This window comes from Oryzias latipes, chromosome 14 (assembly GCF_053564925.1).
Source record: "Oryzias latipes strain Hd-rR chromosome 14, Olatipes_Hd-rR_3.1".
NCBI classification, from domain to species: Eukaryota; Metazoa; Chordata; class Actinopteri; order Beloniformes; family Adrianichthyidae; genus Oryzias; species Oryzias latipes.
Window position 1 is genome coordinate 6742488 of NC_136250.1, and position 22550 is coordinate 6765037.

At 36.8% G+C, this 22550-nt stretch overlaps 1 protein-coding gene across 1 annotated transcript in view; it reads right to left on the minus strand.

Annotated features, from left to right (window-relative positions):
- The window catches only part of gabrb2b (gamma-aminobutyric acid type A receptor subunit beta2b), a 58552-nt gene that overhangs the window by 11419 nt on the left and 24583 nt on the right, over positions 1 to 22550 (minus strand). Inside the window, exons 4-5 of the mRNA XM_004084208.5 lie at positions 15438 to 15658; positions 4733 to 4815 (exon numbers count right to left, since the gene is read on the minus strand). Of these exons, the coding sequence (XP_004084256.1) occupies positions 4733 to 4815; positions 15438 to 15658 (304 nt within the window). The remainder of the gene's footprint in view (positions 1 to 4732; positions 4816 to 15437; positions 15659 to 22550) is intronic.

Here is a 22550-nt window from a genome sequence, read left to right on the forward strand (position 1 = left end):
ATAAATGGATGAATAAAATAGATTGTAAGGAAACAAATACAAAAGTGATATGTATTTCAATGTATTTTGAGCTGTTAAGGAGCAAAATACAGCAAAACAAGAAAGGCTATAGAGTGCCTTTTTTTTGCATAAATAAATGCTCAATAGGTTTCTAGATTCTGTAATCCTTCAGTGCAAAATAAATGGACAAAAATAACTGAAATGGTTCTTGATACAATCAGAGAAGATAAAACCACAATTCTAAAGCTTTTTAGTGATGACTTTGGCATTATCACCTTGACCAAATGTGACCGCAAGCCATATTTTATCAAGTTTATGAAAAAAAATCTCCAATTTGATTTAGTTTTAATGGGAATATGGTTTTGGAAAAAGATTAAAAAAAAACAGCTTTTTATTGCCAAAGAATAAAAAAAAGTAATCTGGGAGGTTTTTTGTGAGGAGGAGATACATCTATGTATCAGAACAAAAGAGCACTGCCTTAAAAATGTATCGCTGCTCAGTCTTGAGAGTCACGTGATTTATTGTCAATCCCTAAAACGCCAAGCTTTAGATTGGTCCAAAGCATCTCTATCTGCACAATATTAAAAGTTTAATGAGTTTAAACAAGTGAGTCAATTAGCAAACTAAAAGGCAGGTAATTTGCTTATTATAAACTGATCAGAAGCATGAAGACCTCAAAATGACACCAATTGACACTTCAAATTATTATTTTTCCTTTATGTTCTTTCTTCTCATACCCTTTTTTAGAGGATATAAGCCTTTATAGACTGGGTAAGCCACTCCAGTCTTATGTGTCTCTCAGAAGATTTTGCACAGATCAAAGCAACTTTAAAGGTGTTCCTGGTGTAATTAAAAATGTCTTCAGAGTTTGGCAGTACTCAGCAAACAGCAGCTGACTTTATGCCCAGACAGCGTTGGAACATCTGAAGATGAGTTAAATAAACAACACCAGCCCAGAGTGTGGTAATAATTCATACCCTAGAGGGTTTTTCTAAATATAGCTTCAGCTAAAACACCAAAAGAGAGATGGAGGAGTGCAGTTTCAAAAACTGACATCTCAATAAGCGTCTTTAAACTTTTAACTAATGCACATGTAACTGACACTACTAACGTAATGTAAAATAAGTGGCAAGTATTTGTGTGTTAACTAAACATTTTCTAGTAAAAATTAACACATTAAATAAAAAAATAATAATTAGCGTAAACCAATTATACTACCATAGTTTAGCCTTTTCTCACAATAAATGAACCACTGTTTATGAAAATGAACGGACGTCAGTATTTTTTTTATATATATGGGACCTTATTTATTTTAAGTCACCAAGAAGATCTTTGTGAAACAAAAGAAAAAATATATATATCAGAATGGTTATGTCTTCTAGTTCTTCCTTATTTCTTTTTTTTGTTGCTATTTTCTGGGTATTTTATGCCTGTTTTACCCGGCATTTCATGTTTTTTTTTTCTATTCATCCAACACATTTGCTTGTTTTCACCACCCTACTTTCAGCCTGCTGCCTCTGAGGCCCACACCAACAACCAAATCGTGACAGTAGAGGCATGTTAAGAGTGATAAGAGAAGCAGAAGACGTGCTTGAGACGGTGAGAGCAAGCACACTCGGGAGTTTCGAGGTGCATGTTAAATCAACCTTCAAACCCAATGAGTGGACTGTGAAGAAGTGGATTTTAAACTGCAGTGTGTATCTGTATAAATATATAAACACATAATCAGGTACTACCTTTTGTCAAATAAGCACGACACCAAACTAAAAGACAGAGATGCATGCTTGGGGCGCGCTGAGGTCGATGTGACACGTCATTCTTTGCACCCAGTCAGTGCCTGGCTCATTCCTCTCTGTTGCTCACTGTCATACTCTGAACTGTGTTCAGGTGAGATCCCAGATAAGATAGGACCTAACTTTATTGATCTCACAACAGGGGAGTTCTCGTGTTACGCAACTCACAAACAGTATACAGTTCAGAGGCGAAAGATAGAGGGAGAATGATGGAAAATGAGCAAAATGTGCAAGTTTAAAAATTTTATTCCGGCCAAAAATCTAAATATTTTAATGTTACAATAATAGCAAAATGGAAAATGAATCCAACGTAAATGCATCCAAACAGTCTGCTTTTAAACAACTCTAACTTTAATCAAATCGAATTGTTATGATTAGTGTGATAAAATTTGACCCATTGGTTCTGTTATTTAATTTTTAAATCTGCTTTTGTGGAAATGCTTCATATCCATATTTTAAGTACAACCTAATTTTTTTAAAATTACATTTTGGAAAAAAAATAATTTCTAACATTTTTAACGTTTTCCTGATGTGTCACAACGATCAAATGTGTACACACAAAGTAAAAATATGTAAAGCCAAATGTGGAAAAAAACAACATACGAAGTCCACTTCTTTGTTTCAAGAATTTCCTTGTTGAGGTCTTACATAACTTTTCTTTTGTTTGTTTTAATCCAAACATTGAAAGATAAAAACCTCTTTTTTTTTAATGGTCAAGTTGAATGTTGAATACCAACTTTACTAATAAGGGCATTGGTGTCATTCTTTAGTCATTGGAGTCTATGGGTTAAACTTCAGAAACAACACTGATGGAAACAGTGAGAGGAGAAGAGAGTAATTTTGCCGATTTGTAAGAAATTACACCATGCCATGTGTTATTACTGAAGGACGGTGGGAGGCCTTTGTTCCTGGCCTGAGGTCACCTTATCAAACCAACTGGAAAGCCAATTTAATTGGTTTGCTCCCCTCTACAATTACTTGCCCTTTACATCCTGTTCACCAACATTGAATCTCCTTTAAAAAGCAGTTCTTTTGTTCTTCTTTTTACTTGGTTGCTATCAACCCTGCCATCTGTAATCAGAAGAAATGACTGACATGTTTAGAGATATTGACACACCTGCATAGTCTTAACTGTTTAGCTTGTTTTTGTGATGAAGTTCATTTGATAAATTATATGGTAACGCTTTCTTTTACAGTACATTACTTACAGTGTACTTAAGTGGTATTTACATGGTACATTTGAACAATAATATTTTCCTCTGTTTGTTTTGGACAGTGCTTCTTCTTCTGCGCTTCTATTAGCAGCAAATATTGAAAGACACACCTACAGTGCCCTCTAGCTGTTGTTAGTGGGAAACAACATTTGCAACCTAACAAACATATGAGCCTATTTATGTAAAAAAAAAAAAACAACAATCACTTATAAGTCGCTTCTAAGCATAAGTCGCTCCCCTGGCAAAGCTATGCAAAAAACTGTGACTTATACTCCAAAAAATAAGGTAGTTCTGGAGCTGCAGTATAGTTTGTTTTAGTTCTTCTAATGCAATTTTTGCTTCTCCTTTCCTTTTTACTGGTTTTGTTTTTTCCTCCCTACAGAATATTAGCTCACAAATAAAACTTACTTGACATTCTATGATGGAAAGACATATTGCCTGTGTATGGAAAGAGATTACTTGGGACAATGACAATGTTGGAGTCTATTCTCTTAGACACAGCGTTCTCAGGAGACTTTTTATAGTAACATCGGCTTTTTACACACAGCTGAGCTGTAGTGGAAAATGAGGAGGTTTATATCACAGTGACAGGACTTTTACTGCAGTGCAAGCAGATTTGTTAATCAAGGCTCTGCTACATTTTCCCCTAAAACTTGCTGTAAGTGTTGGGATCTTGACTTTACAAAAGCTCTTCTGTCTCTTTTACCCGCACCAGCTGTTAGCCCTCCAGCTCAGTGGTTCAATTAAATGCTGTTCATTTTAGAAATGTCTATATGTTTTGGGAATTCAGGTCTACTCACCGTTATCAAGCTGAGCTCTGTGTGAAGTATGTGCAAGCTTGAGAATTTTTATTTATTTGGAAGAATAGTTGTGAATCCACATTATAGTCACCCGTTGTTTTCCACTGATCCTTTTCTTTTTCACTCCTTAACTAGAAAGCATCTGAACTTTTTCCGGTGGATCAGCAGTTGCCAGCAGTTAGTAGGAAAATTCAATTTTTTGTAGTTGTATTTTCATGTAAACTAACAGTATGTTCGAGTTTTCTGCAGATGTCCATTAAAAAAAGCCATTCATTTCCCCCCGGACTGATACCACAAAAAGAAAAATGCATATTGGAAAACGTTGTTTTTCCAAAGAAATCTATATTTTATATGGAAGACTACATGGTTAGGATACCAGGCTTGTACATTCTTTAGACGATACAAATGTTTTAGACAATTTAAATGTGAGTAGTTTGAACTGCTGTTGTAACTAGGAGTCGTGTGCAAGAACAGCCCATAGCAACAATAGATCTCTCCAGCTTGACTTGTAGGAGAGAAGTTATTTTTCAGGGATTGTTCAGATTTTTCTAAAAACCAAATGAAATGTGGGTCATGTAAGCCCTTTGGCTCACTGGTTATTCGTAAGAGTAAAATACCAGGTTCTTTGCCTCTTCTGCTACATAAGCACAGCACATTTTGAGGAACTTTAATGTAATGAGTTCTCACTGTTATAAAAGTTACCCAATTACTGCTCAGATTTAAAGAAGTAAAATAAAGAATTTTAACAAAATGCTTTCTTTTGTGATGTTTCCAAGTAAAGAAAAAACAAAACAAAGCAAAACAATAGACCGGCCTATCATTTTATTTTTTTATTCTATCATTTTTGAGGCAGATGATGTATTCAAATGATAAAGCACAATCAAACTTGCATTTGACTGAAAATCAAAAGGACATAATTACTCACAACTCTCTATTTCCAGTGTGCAGTTTTGCTCATCTAGTGGATATCTTCTCAGGTCCATCATGCAAGCAGCTGTAGTTGTTATTCTGCAAAAAAAAAAAAAAAAAAGCTAGACTCAGTAAAGTATGAATGGCTGTACCAAAAATCACATTTTTAAGCAGTTTTATTAAAGTGCAGAAAAAGCATATGGCAACTCAGTTGTTAAAAGTGCTGATACGACCAGGAGCTAGGTGCATTTTGACCATTGCTCTGTTTGTCCAAAACTATTATATTCTATTTCAAGGAAATGCATCTCAACATTTAAGTGTCTGGTATTTAGCATGCAAGTACAACTACAACCACAAGGAAACATGATTTCATTTTACACAATTCTTTCTCTTCCAGTAGTCCATAATGGAGTGATCAACTTGAAAACTAGTCAACCATGAGATTTTTGGTAACGCTTTCTTTTACAGTACAGTACTTACAATTTACATGGTACTTATTGTGTAACTACTGGGTACTTACAGGGTATTTACATGGTACTTTTTATGGAATTTACTGGGTACTTACAGGGTGTTTACATGGTACTTTTCATGAGACTTACTTGGTACTTGCATGGTACTTTTTTGTGTCTACTCGGTACTTACATGGTACTTACTGTGTATTTATGCTGTAATATTTGGTTCATACTTATGTGGTACTGGGTATTTATAATATACTTACTGGGTATTTACATGTTCTGCAAATGTGTCTTTTGTGGTACTCACTACATGTAAGAAAGAGGTAAGTACAAATATAGTACCTTGAATTTAAGTCTGCACTCGTATGTTTCATGGTATTTACCATGAATTTACCACAGAAACTACTGCTTAAGTACAATAAACTGGACTGTAAAAGAAAGTCAGCCCTATTTCCACTCAACTACATAGTACTTTCAGTAGTAAATGCTGAGTATGTTCACTTGAATATTACTTGGTACTTACCCCTTAAGTACAATAAACTGGACTGTAAAAGAAAGTCAGCCCTATTTCCACTCAACTACATAGTACTTTCAGTAGTAAATGCTGAGTATGTTCACTTGAATATTACTTGGTACTTACCCCTTAAGTACAATGAAACTGGACTGTAAAAGAAAGTCAGCCCTATTTCCACTCTATTACTTGGTACTTTCAGTAGTAAATGCTGGGTATGTTTACATATTACCTTCCCGTACAGTATATACACATGTGGCCTTCTGACCTTACCAAATGAGAAAATGCTAACTTGTTGGTAAAGGTGAAGTAACTGCATTGTAAAAACATATTCTGGACTGATTACTTCTTACCTTACCAAATGAGACAATGCAATAAGACAGCAGCTAAAACAACAATCTTTAATATGATACACTTTCTTCAGCAGTTTAAGCAATAAAGAATTCACAGAGATTTATCAAACTCATTACAGAAATGATTAAATAACTAAAATATACTTTGTACTTCATCAAAGTCGTTATGCTTTTTATGTTCATTTAAACTTGTATTGTGATTTTTCCTGTAGTCACAAATCCTGAAGAAGTCCTGCACCGATACCGATAAGGAATTATGGCGGACAAAAAGCAAGACCCTCACGTGTCGCCAGTGTAATATAGACATAAATAAAATAGCTTTGACTGCAATTATTGCAGAAATTACTTTGGCTGGAAAAGGTGAGGATCTGGGGCCATTTCCTGTTTTCATAATGGGTGACAAACTCATGAGCTATGCAAAGGACTGCGAATCATTCCTGGAACAAGACAAAACTCTGGAAGAAAAGATAAATAATATTAAAAATTATCTGTTCTTTGCAATGCTTCTTTTTACTGTTTTGTTGAGAACTTAAAACAAATTTCATTGTGATGACACTTTGTATGCTGCAGAAGTGTTTCATATTAAAGATTGTTGTTTTCACTGCTGTCTTGTTTCTCTTTACATTTGCCACATGTTACAAGAAGTAATCAGACCAGAATATGTTTTTACAATGCAGTTACTTCACCTTTACCAACAAGTAAGCATTGTCTCATTTGGTGAGGTCAGAAGGCCACATGTGTATATACTGTACGGGAAGGTAATATGTAAACATACCCAGCATTTACTACTGAAAGTACCAAGTAATAGAGTGGAAATAGGGCTGACTTTCTTTTACAGTCCAGTTTCATTGTACTTAAGGGGTAGTTTCTGTGGTAAATTCATGGGAAAAACCATGAAACATACGAGTGCAGACTCAAATTCAAGGTACTTTCTTGGTACTTACCTTGTTCTTACATGTTGTAAGTAAATGATAAATGGCGTATACTTGATAAATGGCGTATACTTATATAGCGCCTTCTACCTTCTTTCGAAGGCCCAAAGCGCTTTACAGTCACAGTCCCATTCACCCATGCACACACACATTCACACACACATACACACACTGATGGCAGCTCCGCTGCCGAACACTGGCGCCAACCTCCCACCAGAGGCAAGGTGGGGTTCAGTGTCTTGCCCAAGGACACTGCGACACATGGGCGTGGAAGGCGGGAATCGAACCTGCAATCTTACGATCATGAGTCGACTGCCCTACCGCTGCACCACGGCCGCCCCACAAAAGACAACTTTGCACAACATGTAAATACCCAGTAAGTATACTATAAATACCCAATATGTACCACATCAGTATGAACTAAATAGTACCACGTAAATAGACAGCAAGTACCATGTAAGTACCGAGTAGACACAAAAAGTACCATGTAAATACCCAGTAAGTCCCATAAAAAGTACCATGTAAACACCCTGCAAGTACCCAGTAAATTCCATTAAAAGTACCGTGTATATACCCTGAAAGTACCCAGTAGTTACACAATAAGTACTATGTAAATACCACCTAAGTACACTGTAAGTACTGTACTGTAAAAGAAAGGATTAACAGATTTTTTTTGAAAAATAAAGTATTAAATACAAAGATAAAAACATTTTTACGGAAATATATATTTTTTTAATTTCAGCAATTGAGCCAGATCAAACATTTGACATTAAGGTGAGGAGAGTTCAAAAAAAAAAAAAAACTCCTTTCAAAGGGATCATCCTTGGACCCAAGGATGTAAATGTTTTGCCACTGTCATGATGTTACTGATAGTGGAAAGAACCACACCTGATTACAGCGTCAGCTGATCCTCCTGCCCCAGTTTGAACAGGGTTAGATAATCCTGTGTGGCCTCTGTCTGGCCCCACCTGAGATGTGAGTGATGGCAGGGATCAACCTCTGTGGGACAGCAGTGACAGTGGTGGTGTGTGTGTGTGTGAGGGGGGGCCAGTGTGGCAACTGTCTATATGCTTCCTCAGGAAAAAACTATCAGTTCACAATATCATCCTAAAGTATAACCTTTTATTTAAATTGATTTAATTTTGCTCCTACTTTTAAAATGTAAAAACTTTATTTTGAAAAAAATATGTTAATTTACTTTTGTAGTTAATTGGAACAAATAGGGGTTTTGTACATGTACATATATGAGTTAGGTTGATGTTTTACTCCTCCAAAAGCTAAAATGGTGACTTAATTGACTTCATTTCATTGGAGCCAAAAGTAAGCCATTTTTTATGGTTGATGTCACACTTACTTGTTCCAGTTCTCATATACAGTTAATGGTTATGAGTCATTTTTTTAAATAGATGCAGATGCAGTGAGATAATCCAGGAGTGCATTGCAGTGATTTCTTTGGTGAGACTTAACTGTGGTTCAGGTGACTACTAATTTCCTGCTTGTTAGAAAATGTCATCATCATGACCTTCCCATCCTTCACTGTCTTGGAAAGGATGACGGTTAAGGAATCTGATATTTTTGTTTGTAGATTGGTTGGCCAGAAAACCAAACGCTCTTTCTTGGCCAGATTAAATCAAAGAGGGACTCCTTTATCCACGAGGATACACCAGATAGACGAGCTGATGTCTAAGGGCTGGGATCATTTGCATAATGAGGACAAAAGAACCCAAGCTAGCAGATCAACCGTCACAATGAAGGAAGTTAATCACTGGCTTCCAAAAAAAGTCTTTAATTATAATCTTACAAATAACAAATCCATCTCTCCATTGTTCCCAGCACTGCGGGAGCAGTGGAGCTCTGTGAGTCCAAGAGGCTCTGTGGTACTGCAGAAGTCTTAGACTAAGGCAAAGGTCATAACAATCCTGAGAAAAGATGGACTTGCTCATAAATGTTTGACTGTAGAGTTATCAAAGCTATGTGAACTCTAAACTGTGGAGTTAACTAATAGAAACTTGCTCTTCAGTCTTTGAAGAGTGTGATTTTTGACTGTTCCTGTCTGACATGACCAAGGCTTTTTTGTGAGTTTAGTTGTTTGAGCTTTTATTCTTTTATAATTTATACAAGAATTTGCTTCAGGGTAATCAGCAAATGTCCAGATGTTTAACTGATGGCAGGCAAATGCTAGGGAGGCCAGAATGAACAAAAACTGAACCATACATTACATCATTAAACCAAATCAAAGGAAAAGTGAATGGTTGCATCCCTACTGCTTACCAGTATGTTCAAGTTGAAATTTTTGAAAAACAGTTGTTGAGCTAAATTAAGAAATATTTAGTATTTGTTTCGTTCCATTACACCAGGTTTAGTATGAGCCAACTGAAAGGTTTTTCTTCATCGTTACTTGATTATTAGCAAATTTGAAAAATACTTTTTTCTGAATTTTTTAGTTGTTTATTGTTGTTTTGTTATACACAAATCATATATTGAACTGAAACAAAAGCATAACCAAGAAATAAAGGTTTGAACTGGATCAAGGGGAATGTCAATCGTTGCATGCAAGAGTAATCATGGCAATAAACTGTCGATCCTCATCCCTAACACCAAAGTATGTCTCAGTGATACACAAAAGTTCAATATTAATCTTTGTATTTAATACTTAAAAATGCACTTCTAGATGTTAAGCTGGCAAAACTTTTACTTTTAAAAGTATGGAGAACTGTGCTCGGTTCAGATTGTCCAAATTTGTGACTGTTATTATAGTCGGATCAAATAAAAATAAAATAAGAAAGATGTTTTTTATCTTCTTTAAACCAAGTAAAGAGATTTTTTAAAAAGTGATTAAAAAATGAAAGTGGGAGAGTTGGGAAGAGAAACATTAGTCAGCATGAGATCTACACAGGAGAAGACGGAGTGTATATATGAACACACACACACATCCATACACACTATTGCTTCTCATTTTAGTAGTTAAATTCCATAAACCTATTTTTATTTAGTGTGATTATACTTCTTCAGTCACATGTCTGCTTAAAAGCCTCATGGTCAGTGTTAAGTTCTGCTCCTTTGAGCTTCAAAAATAAACTGTCAGACTTTGTCTTTCATTTCAGCTTTATTTAGATTCAAACCTTTTTTTTCCTGACTTAAAAATTAAGTTAATGGAAAATCACATCAAAAAACAAAACACGAACAAGACATTGATCTTTAAATCATTCATTCAATATCCCCACTGCATTGCAGGACACCTGTGGAGCTCAGTAACCACAGATTCTACAGAAACTAATTTACATTCTGATGAACAAAAACAAGCCTGACATTTAACTAAACAACAAGATTTCAAGACCCTTTTTCTATATAAACCCAAAATGTTACATTTTATTCCTAAATAGCTTCTTTTTTTGGAATTATCAATCAAAGATTTGCAGAGTTGAGGGGTCAAGGTTCCATCTCCAACAACTAAAGTGAGTCAAATCAACTTCACAGAGCATCACTGTGGGAGATTTTAATCTGTCCATCAGCTGCAATGCCTTCAAGTGAGACTAGAAATCCAAAAACCCATAAGGCAAAGCTGGGAATCATTTTCTAATGCTGTTGACACCAATTCTGATTCAGATATGTCAGATTTAAAAAACTCTGGAATTGGGAAGAAACTGGATCAAACCTGCTGCTTTTCAGCAGCCAATTTCTTTGAGTTATTTTTCTTAACAAGACAGAAATGGCTTTAAATGTGTCAAATTCAATGATTTTTTTTCTGGGAAGGCACTTTAAGAACGGTTAAAACTTTAGTGAACTAATGTTTTTGAACTACAATAAAAGCTTCCCAATTAAAAAATTAAAACAAATTAATGTTTTAATGTTAAATTCACATCAGGTACATTTAAGTAAATAACACAAATATTTCTTCTTTACCAAATTTCAATCAATTAATGAGTTCCTACAGAAATTATTTGTCTTTTGTTGAGCTTAACCAGAAAAAATGTGAATCTCAAGTCTAACACAAGTGCAATGAGTGTACAAAACTGTTGTTCTAGGCTCAAATTTACTCCCCCTTAGAAGCTTTTTTTTAATCAAAATCAGGATTCCTTTTTGAGAACTCAACAACAAAAATGTCAGAAAAATATATTTTAAACAAGAAGTTACAAAAAAGGTAATTGCAGAGAAGGTTTGCCTCTTCTCACAATTCTTGCCTGGAACGTATCACAATGCTTCACAGATATTTAACTTTCTGGTTAAAAAGACAAAGATGGGGGTCTACTGCTGACTCTTTGTTTGTAGATAAGAAAGTGTATCTAAGGATGAGGCTGTGAATATTAGGCTGCCATTCCTTTCTCAGCTCTAGTCTTGAGGAAAATCTTTACTCCAATGAGCGAGCTGCCACAGACCAGCACAGCATGGTGGATAATCGGCTAGGCACACCTGACAACACAGATAAAAATGTGCCAAATGAGAGAATCATCTTACCTACAATCCTCTGTTCCACAGCAGAGATAATCACTACCCTGTTACTTTTCCTTTTCTCTCTGTTTTCTTTCTCCATTTTGAAAGGTCACCCTAACTGAGATTCAGAACTTGCTCATGGTGCATACACCCAGTGACACTGTTTCCCGGAAAAAAAGCTTAAATGATGGAGAAATACTGAAGTGCAAGAAACTGCTAAGTTTTCCAGGAGCATATTCCTACATTTTCTTCATATTTCTGCTTTGGTTTTGTGAGATTCTCTTTGATTTCCTGGTGTTTGCATGCTCCTTCACTTAACTGTTAACTAAACTTTTTCATTTGTATCAATCAAATGTTGCTTTTTTTTCATATTATATTGTAAAATTTTACCTTCATCTATTTATTTAACTACAAAAACAGTTTTTATTTATTTTAATTTTCTTTTCACTTTGTGATGGTTGTTGCCTATTAGTTTTGTTCTAATTCTAATTTCTGGTTTACCATGTTATTGTACTGCTTTAAAATGCCGTTTGCCTTACAGCAGAACCAAGTCAAACTTCGTCTTGAAGCTGCGGTTCCTGGTTTCTGTTCAGGGTTATATTGGGGGAACTGGGTGGGTGGAGGGAGGAATCTGGAGCGAGAGGGGTGCCAATTTTGTGTGATTATCCTGTGTTTCTGTTTGAATTAATTTTCTTTATGACTATTTTCTTTTCTTTTGTGTTTTTAATCAAAATGAAAGGCGCTTAACAAAAAAATAAAGTTTAAGTTTTTCATTTTTGTCCCTTTTGTCTTCAAAAGCTGCCATTTCCTTTTTTGCATTTGAGTGAAATAGTTTAAAAGGAATAGAGAAAAGAATGTTTTTTATGAAAACATAAACTGCTTGAGGTTTAGGGGAGACTGTGTTTTTCATTATCATTAAAGAAGCTCAAAGGTTGAGGCACCAAAGTAGTTTTTAATAAAACACACCTTAGAAATAGCAGAACCCCTACTCTTGGTAATAATATGAAAAAAAAGTAAACTAATATTTATCATGTTAAATAATGTGTCTTAGATTTTAATCAAGTTTTTAAAAAAATAGTTAGTCCAAAAATGGTTCGTGGTTTGGTTTTAGTCAATAAATTTATGAAATTAGGAAAATTTTGGAGCTTTATTGGCCTTACAATACTCAAAATATTAGCTATTGCACCAATGCTAAACAATACAATACAAATCCTGTAAATTCAATGTTACCTTTCCCCACTGCCATTCTGGACAGGCTGCTTGAAGGCCTTGTGGTGTATTTGATTTTTTGTTTGCTGATGTTTTAAAAGCTGTTTTCTTTTTTGAGGGAAAGAATTTCCTTCTACCAAACCATTAAAATAAGCTTGGTTTTTACTTAATGCTGTCGACTTTATCATATTTTCTATAAATAGGTTAAAAATCTAAATGATTATCAGGCTAAGTGAGGATAATGTTTAATAGGAAGGCTTTAATAATAGTTTTAAGACACATTAGGTGTGACTAACAGAGATGCATCACTTTTCATGGAAAATATGAAGACAACTGTGTGACCACAAACAGCTGCCTCCCAGCTACTGCCAAAAACGAAAACATTAAAAATAAAAGTATATGAAAAAATAAATATTACTACTCTTGAAATGTATTTCAAATGCTCTGTGACTTATGCTAATAAATGCTGTTGTTTTAAAATGTCAATAAAAATACAGATTGTTGAAATATAGATGTCTACTTGTGTACAACTACAGATGAGAACAATCATCACTTCAGGAAATAAGTACCCGTACATAATAAAACATGGACCCCAAGGCCTCATTATTCAGAGCATCCACCAGAAAAGAGGCAGTACACCAGCTTGATCGGTGAACAGTCAGTCCGTCAAATAGCCACACAGACGTTATGAGACAATCAGGACGAAGCCACTTTAAAACACCCTGATCGATGCAAAATGTGTGTTTTTAGGCTTTAATGAAGCCTTGGGCAGCCACAGTTTACCAATGGCTCTAAGGCTATGGCTCTATATTTTTTAACACAATTCCAGCACTTATAACAAAAACATTCCGTCTAAAAGGAGAAGAAATGTGGATTTTTTTTTTTAGCTCTAACTGAGCCAATGACCTAGTTTGGAATTTATAGAAATCTGGTCATCCTACTTAAATGGTATGAAGTCCAAAGGGTGATGGATTTTTTCTCCCAATTTAAGTATAATCCCACTTCATCCAAAATAATATTTGCACCACATATCTGCCACAGGCTTTACAGTCCAAAGGAACAGTCAAACGCCGTTTCCTAGAGATCATGAGCTACATTTTGATGTATTTGTTTTGCACAGCAGATCTAATTAGGTTACGAGTTATTAAAAAGAAATCCACAAAGTTAATATTTTGTCTGCCGGTGGATTATGCCTTTTCCCTATGGAATCTGCAAGAAGAAACTTGCTTTATAACATGACAGATGGTTGGTTGTTTGTTATTTTGCCTTTTTATTCTCTCCATTCTATTCGTGCCTTTTTGCATGGTACTATTTTCAAATTAGACTTGTTTCAATAGTTTATAGCCAATCAAACTTCCTGGAAACATTACACAACCAAGCAAAGTTCACATGATCCTTTGCACCTGCTGGAACCATGGAAATTAACTCCAAAGTACATAGTCCATTGTGAATGCACCCTTTCCTGATCAACTTTCAAAATGCTATTGTTGCAGTTTCTGACCTTTCATTAATCCCATTTTTTTTTACCTACTTTGTGTTCCAGATCCCAAATATTGGCATTGATTTACTTTATTTTTAAAGTAATTGAAAAAAAGACGTACCCTGGTATTTGATTGAGGCACATGCATTTTAAGCAAATCTCGTCCTACAACAGCAGTTTTCATTGAAATATTTCACTTTTATGTTTTTCTTGTTTGTTATAACTTTATGTAGCTTAGGTTTCCCTTTGTACTAAAATTCGCAATGTATAATTACAAAACCACAGGGGTTTTGAGAATGTGGATAAAAACACCAATGTCTTACTAAAACATCTAAAACTTGCAGAAGAAATTTTCCAACTTAAATTTAGTTTGTGAAAGATGTTTTTCGTTGAAAAAAAAGCACAAATCACTCAAAGAAAGGGGAAAAAAACGAGCACTCGCATTGTAAAATGAGCACTTTATGCTTAAATAATTCAGCCTAAGGATAATATGTACATCTGATGTTCCATCAGTCACCAATCCATCTTGTGGATGAATGCAAAAATAAGGATGGTGGAGTTTTTTTGTTTGAAAAAGAGTACCCTGTTCTCCCTTCAATCCTCACAGGACTTGAATGTGTGAACATTTGATGGACATGGGGCTGACAAGCTAAATAATGTGGGGCAAATGGTGTGAAAAGGTAAACAAACACGCTCAGAATAGTGCTAGCTTGGAACAGACAGTGTTTTGTTGGTAATGTTACTGAAAAATCTCATCCACATCGAAACTGAAAAAGAAACATTCAACCTGCTTTTTGAAGAGTTAAATGTGATACAACTGGACCAGCCCTCAGGATGCAAAGCAATTGTTAGTGAAGGCATTCCTGGTGCAGCACCAAATAAATAGTGCTTCATCTCATTTCCAATTTGCAGGTTTACCGTTTTATGGCGTCAAAAAAAACAATTTTATGTAAAGTGGGATCTGTGAAAAGTAAGCTAAATTGTTGCAAAAGAGCTTTTGTTGGTGATGTGGACATGATTCAGCAAAGCAGGACACAAGTAGGTCATCTGCATTATGGTTTGCACTCAGGGGCAATATTGCACTTCACATCAGTAATTTTGTTCATCTGGTTCTAATGAGCTAATTACTGTCTTGGTTTAAATTAGCAATCGTTGACTCATTGTTACATGTAAGCTACTTTTTTTTTTTTTTTGGCTCTCAGGTTGCTTGTGTGGTCTTAAAATAGAATCTGTCTTTTGAAAGTACAAAATGTGTTCATAGTTTCCCAGGATTACACTCTTTCTTTACAGATAGATGAAAAGTGGAGGTTTCAGTTTAGTCAAAGTTGGTTCAAAAGATAAAAATCTCACCTTAGACCATACAGAACAGTACCATCCGGATGCAGTCGAATCATTCTGTTTTTAACTGTGACGCCATGGACAAACGATTTCTTGTCATTGAGGAAGTAGGTGTCGGGGACCCAAAGCTGGTCGGCCACACGGTTATCTAAGGTCAGGTTAAGTGGGATCTCAGAGTAGGACAGCCGCTTGTCTCGCCAGGCCTGCTGGAAGTACATCGTAAGTGTGTAGTCCTGAAAGTGCAGAAAGAGGGACAAAAGAGGACAGAAAGAAGGGAATAAATGGGGGAGGAGGAAGACAGATGTGAGAGGAACAAAAACAGAGTGAAGATGAAGGTGGTTAACCTTAAAGATAAGTATTTCACACAGAAGTCACCAAAACCGTTTGGATTAAATGAGACGTGGTGTCAATATTGGATGAATTTCTATTTATAGCAGACAGAACACAAGTGGAGATCAGAAAAGACTTAGCACAGAGCAACAGGGAATTTCTCCAGTTCAATGAAACAGGAAGTGAAAACAGGCAAGAGTGTGCATGTAGCAGAGAGGGGGAAACAAGGGCAGATGGCTAGCTCTTAGTGTGTACACAGTTTGCGTGTATTCAACAGATTTGGTCGATTAATTTGTGTCAAAGGGGAGCATATGTGGGAGTCTTCTTGAGTTGGTTTATTGCTTGTGCTTGTGTGCATTTGATTCACAAACATCCAGTCAGATGAGACAGAAAGGGAGCAAGAGAAACCACATGTTCCAGACAAAGAAGATTATCTCCAAGCAACCTCTAAATCTGTTTCACTAAAATATAACTTTGCTCAATTTCCTTTGATGACCGCCATTTATCTAAGAATACCATTTGTGCATGAAATAAATTTACTTTGTCGTATGCACACAACACGTTCATCAATTTTGGTCGTATCCATTTTCCGCAGAGCCAAACAGAAGACGATGCTCTCTTATTATTTCAAGCATCCTTCAGGGGACCGAAGACTGGAGCTGTGTTTCAGTCTTATAAAGAAGAGAGAAGTAATTGTGCTCTCCTTATTTGTCTTTTTTACTTTTAGTAGCATAAATAATTTCATTGAGTAAAATACTCAGTGGGCAGGAAATTATTTACTGTGGAGTTCTTTTGTATTTAGTGGAAGGAAAAAAAAGATTATTCTCCAAATTGAAAAGGAAGTTTTCACAAATGTCTTCAACATCTGCAGCTCCGATTGTTTTGAGTTTAACAATGGGGATGGGATATAAGTTCTCTTCTTAACACTCCTTTTCAAGCAACAAATCAATCTCTATGTTACTCTAATTTATATTTAATGAATCAAATGTATCTCGTGTCTAAAGTTGTCAGAAGTAAGAGTCCTCTCTCCCCCTCTGATCGCGAGAAGCGTACCCAGATTTCTAGCCACACTACATCTCCCAGAAACCCCCAGCACACACGTCCTGGATGCCGCACAGCTGACTCTCATTCATTCATCAACCAATACTTAAGCTCTGCACTGAGCGAAGCTCAGTATGAAGTATTGTTTGTGCCACACTGCCGTCCTTACCGAGCGTTAGATCGGAAACAGTTATTTTGACGGTTCAAACATGATTTGTATATAATTTGGGTTATTTTTAAAATATCTTATTATATGTGGTAGAACGGGTAAAAACAAACCAGGACACTAAATGAAAGCTATAATAATTAATTGTTTTGCTGTTACAGAAACACTATAACCTAATTAGCTTTATTTAATAGAATAATCCAATTCATGGCAACCTGCATAGTAGCCTTTTTTTTTGGATTTGAGTTTAAAATGACACTATAGATTGATATTAGCTTCATACAGCACACACAAAAAAAAAACTATGGAGCAGGAGAAAGATCAGGAAAATGAACAAAAACTATAAAAGCCCCATTACAAAGCAATCAGTCAAATTCACTGCAATGGTCATTTACGGAACTCAATATTCAGACCTCCTCAGTGCTTTAAAATATTATCGGTATAACAATGTCACAATAAAAAAATACACACATTGAGGAAGGCAGGGTCCTATTGGTTCATAGTCCCCCCCCCCCCCCCCCCCCCCCCACAAGTTATGATGTTTCAGTCAAATGACTGCCTTCTAGCTGTAGTTTAATTAAAAATTATAGTTTCCTTACCCCCCCCATTAAAAAAGTAGCATTCTACAAGAGAAAAACATCAATTCCTACATCCAAGTAGAATTTTTTTATTCACTGCACTGGGAAGTTACTCTTTCAGAATGACAAAAATCACATACATTATTGAAAATGCTAAACACAGCAATTACTATTATAGTTGGACTTTATTCGATTCTAATTAATTTTATTTGTTTAGTCCAAACTCACAACAACAGTCATCTCTATGGGCTTTGTGCGGATAAATGTAGGGTAAAACATAAAATAAAAAGTATCATAAATACATACAATTCAATAGAAAAATTCTAAACTGAACCTACTAAACTATACGTCCCTGCCCTTAGCCCTTGTGCTATCTTAGATGACCCCACCCTTACATTGACGTGTTATTCCTACCATGACAAAGGTGGATAAAGGTGGAAAGATTTCATGTAATCCATGGACACCAGTGAAGATCACAAATCATTGAAGAAAAAAGGTTCAGAGCACTGTCTAGTGGGTCTAGATGACCCAACTCCCAATGTTAAAGTGCCTAGGATAGCTCAAGGGTTACACCCTCCTACGCAGTAAGGTAAAACTCCTAAAAAAAACGGATTCCGGAAAAAACAAAGAAATCTCAGGGGTGCCCACATGAAGGAGGGATCCTCCCCCAGGACGGACAGGCAATTTACCAGAACCCATGAAGAGGAATTAATTTATCTTACTCTACAACTACAGTACATATGTAAAGTCCAACAGATGATCTTCGTCCAGATGGAGTCGGGGGACAGCTCGGGGCGCGAGATGAGCCGGAAGCAGGATCCACAGCTATGTGTAGGAGCAGTAGTAGAGGTGAGCCAGAGGCGAGGTACATGGTCAGGTACAGGAGCACTGACGAGCCAACTGGACTTGAGCTTGTTCTGTGTTTAGTTGCAGGGGAGTCTGTCTAACTCTTTTTCTGTGGCCTCCAACATTTCTGTGTTTTTTTTTTACTTTGAAGCAAATACTAATAAATGGTATTTAACAAGGGTTGGTGCAGGGCTCCAGACTGCGAGCAATTGGTCGCATTTTGCGACCAAAATTTGAGAGTGTGCGACTAAATTTTACATCCAGTCGCACATGTGCGAGCAGTAAATTTGCCTCCCCCACCCTTTGTATTTTTTTATACATTAAACGTGGAAGGGGCACGTCAATGATCAATGAAATAATCAATGAGACGCGAGCGCACACGCACGCAGGCAGACACACACACTCGCGCACATACTCATGAAACGCGAGCACACACTCGCGTGATGCCTGTGTGTGAGGCGGCCACTGCGTGTGAGAAGAATAGGGAAAGTCACTGTGAGTGGCTAAAATGCGTGTAGGGGGAGGGGCCTAGAGCTGGCCAACCAATCACAGTGGGGTATATGACTCTTGGGGGCGTGACAATGACAGGGTTTTGCAAGCAGGAAACCTGACAGCCCCCTTCCCCGGACCACATTAAGGAGTTCCTTACTTTCCTTTAGAACGTATTTTTTTGCTCGTAATTTTCTAAATACATGCAGTCCGTGCTGTACTTTTCTCTGGGTCACACAGACCCGGAGGAAGGTTTAGGTTTTGGTTACGGTTACGGCGGCGCATCATACGGGTTACGGCAGCACACCGACCGCCCCCGTCCCGCGGGAGTCGGGTCAGCTGAGGAGAATAAATGTCCCACACCTACATGCGTGACAGCTAACGGGGCTTGAACTTTAAACACGCTCGAGCAAAAACAACATTAGTTGTAGACACACTGAAAATACTTGGGGAAAATGCAACGATAGACGTGTTTGAGTTGAACCAGCACCTCGCCTGGATCGTTGGGGAGACCGGGGGGGGGGGGGGGGGGGCTGTGAGATGAAAGCGAATCTGCAGCAAGACTGAAGGAGAACAGGAAATTGGAGTCCTTAACATTCAATTTAGTTTTAATATTCCTCTCCCCCTTAGTATGATCTGTGTTATTATATATTTTATGATTATTTTAATATTTTGTAATGTATGTAGCCTTTTTTAATGAATTGGTATTTTAAATTATTTTAATTAATCACTCCACTACAAAAACCATCAGGACAGATGTCCCATAATGCATTGTTTTGTAGTCTGTAGGGCAGCTTTCAGTCAGTTCAGTACTAAATTTCCAGTTGTGTCCGGGTAGGTTTGCCCCTTGCTCCCACCCCTTTCTCGCGATATTTTTGTGATGATTGACAGTTAATGTTGGAGCAAAAACAAAAATATATGTCACACACCAGGTGATCTGCGCAGCGTTGAGTTCACCTGGGTGATCTCAAACACGCTTATTGTCCATCTTGGCTGCACCTATTTGGTGTCACAAAGATAAATTTCCATCCATTTTCTTTACTTATTTGTACTGTCATGACAGCGATGCTGCTGTCAGTTTACCTTCTTGTTGCATCTTCAAAAGTGCAGAATAAAATGTGACACTGAATTAGAAACAGCACATTGTAATTTCTGCATCTATTATTAAAGTATTTATTAGTAATACAGTGGAAATTAATAGATTTTGTTAGAATGTTGATTTACGGTATGCGCCCCTAAATTTTCTGGTTGTGCCCCTAAAATTTTCAGTTAGGGGCCACTGTGCTCCTAGTGAAAAAAGTTAGTCTGGAGCCCTGGGTTGGTGCAATGTTCTCTGCAGAAAATATGACTCTGCTTCTGAACTGTTTGCTGTGAGTTGGAAAATGATGGTCGATACACTGAGTTGACATCTTTTTTTCTTTTTTATCAATGGACACAAAGGTTGCTGACTAAGCGTGTTCTCTGAAACATGTTGAGAGTTGAAAAAAAATGTTTTTACCATGGGTGGTTTAAATGCCTTTAGAGATTTTTTTAGTTAAAGAAAATAAAATTATCAAAATATATGAATGCACCAAAAAATACTGATTGCACTGACATTTACATTCGGGCCACATAGAAGAATAAACTTACTTTCAGACACATCTGAAACCTTTACAGGATGTTAATATTTTATGAACAAGAAGCTGGATTTGATGATTTGCAGTAGAATCCCAGAACGATAAATCTAGGACATGGTAAAACAGTCAAGCCAGCAGTCAGATGCTCATGTTGCTTTGCGAACTAAGAAGCTCACCAATCATCCATGAAAAACAAAGTTAAAAACTTGCTGTCTCAGGGAACTTTTTGTCATGACTGGCATATCCACTTCCCGGCAAAGAGGCTGAACATGCATTTTTGAATATGCCTGTTGGCTACGGATCTGACATCCCACAGCACCTTGGGAACTGGATGCATGAACATCGACTGCATGGAGTCAAGAAAAAGGGAGCAGCATTCCTCACTAAAGTCTTTGATTGACTTAAATAGGTTTTGTCCTGTTTTTGTTGTTGTTATTTGTGCGATGTTTGGCTTGGGGGGTGGGGTGGTGGCGGCTGACAGCCATTTTGAACGAGTTTGTGAGATGAGTTCTTCCAGAAGACATAAATAGCACAGTGGCAACAGCACCATGGAGCACAATGATAGGACTTTTAGAAAAGAAGGGTTTTATGTAAATCTGGACCAAAAATCGGGAAAACTTTAACCCTCTATAACAGTGTTTATCATATTTGATACGTGCATTTCTGAGACGCGCTATCTCATTAGCATGATCAAAACATTCTTTAAAAATGTTACATAAAACTGTTTTCTGCCCTGCAGTTCATCATCATTCCATTAGAGGCAGTAGAAGGGCTTTCCCTGGTCAGTTTACAAAGGGCTGTCATGAAATGTCAAACACTTTTGGTGAGAAATGTTTTGCTAATTTTGAAAGAATGAAACATTTCCTGATAATGAATTTTTTTGTAATACAGTTACACCATGTTAAAATGTGTAAATCAAATTTGAGACAGTAAGTAAGGTCTTAAACTAAAATGGTTGTGAGCAAAAACATATCAAATCACCCAATGTATCCAAATTGATATAATCTTTATCCTATAAAAATGATATTGCAATTTTTGGTCAATTCTTAGATGTGGGCTTGACTGGGTTACAGTTCCCTCTTCCGGGTGAGTCTCTGGTATGTTGTAGAGTTGCTACAGAAAAAAAGATTTTCAAATATCTATGTTTACTATGCCCTCTGCATGTATGTGAAAGAAAAGTGCTGAAGTTGGCTGCTTTGAGTAGCCTAAGGCTTGCAGCAACAGATCCCCGACTGCACGTGCTGCTTTCTCAACTCTTCAATCCCCGCTTGGCGCTTATGTAAGAGCTCACATTTTACTCTTCCTGGCATGCTGTAGACCACAGCACGTGCAGCTGAAGAGATGCTTGTTGCCATGTCTTCCTCTGAAGCAATCTTTTCTGCTCTCGTCAGTACACACCATCAATCAGGAGGGTTCGCTGTGATGTATGAAACCACAGGAGAGCCTCCTAACACAAACTCCCTTTCTCTCCTTGTTGAATGTGGAAGTGTGAGCACTGGAAATGACATCTGCATTCTGTCCTGGATTATCACAGCAGCATCAAGACGTGACACGTGCAACCGTCTGCTTTTATGTGCAGTTGAGCTATAAGACTGTTAACATTTTGGCAACGCTAATGAGTGCAGTCATAATCTATAGATTCTCAGTGTTCTTTGAAACTGCAACGATGCTTTAAAAAGAGCTTCAACTGTTTTAGGTCCTGGCACCCATGACTTTCGTGTAATCTTCCTCTACTGTAAACCTCCATGTTTTGACTTTGAAGTCGTTTTATTTCTGACATTATTGGGAAAATATTTTTTGTGAAGAGTGGACAGCCTGTTGTGCTCTGCTTTGTGTGATGATGAGGCCATTTAAGTGTTGGTGTGACTACATTGCTGGAAACCTAAAAACTCAAAACCAAAAAAGCTTTGTTTTGTCTCTCTGTGATCTCTTTGAAGGGAAAACGGTGGTGGTGTACATCACCAGAGGAACTGCATGGTCTCTGGTGATGTTCAACCAGACTCGACAGAGAATGTTAGCTACTGAGGAGCTTTTCATTGATCTCACCATGAACATCAAA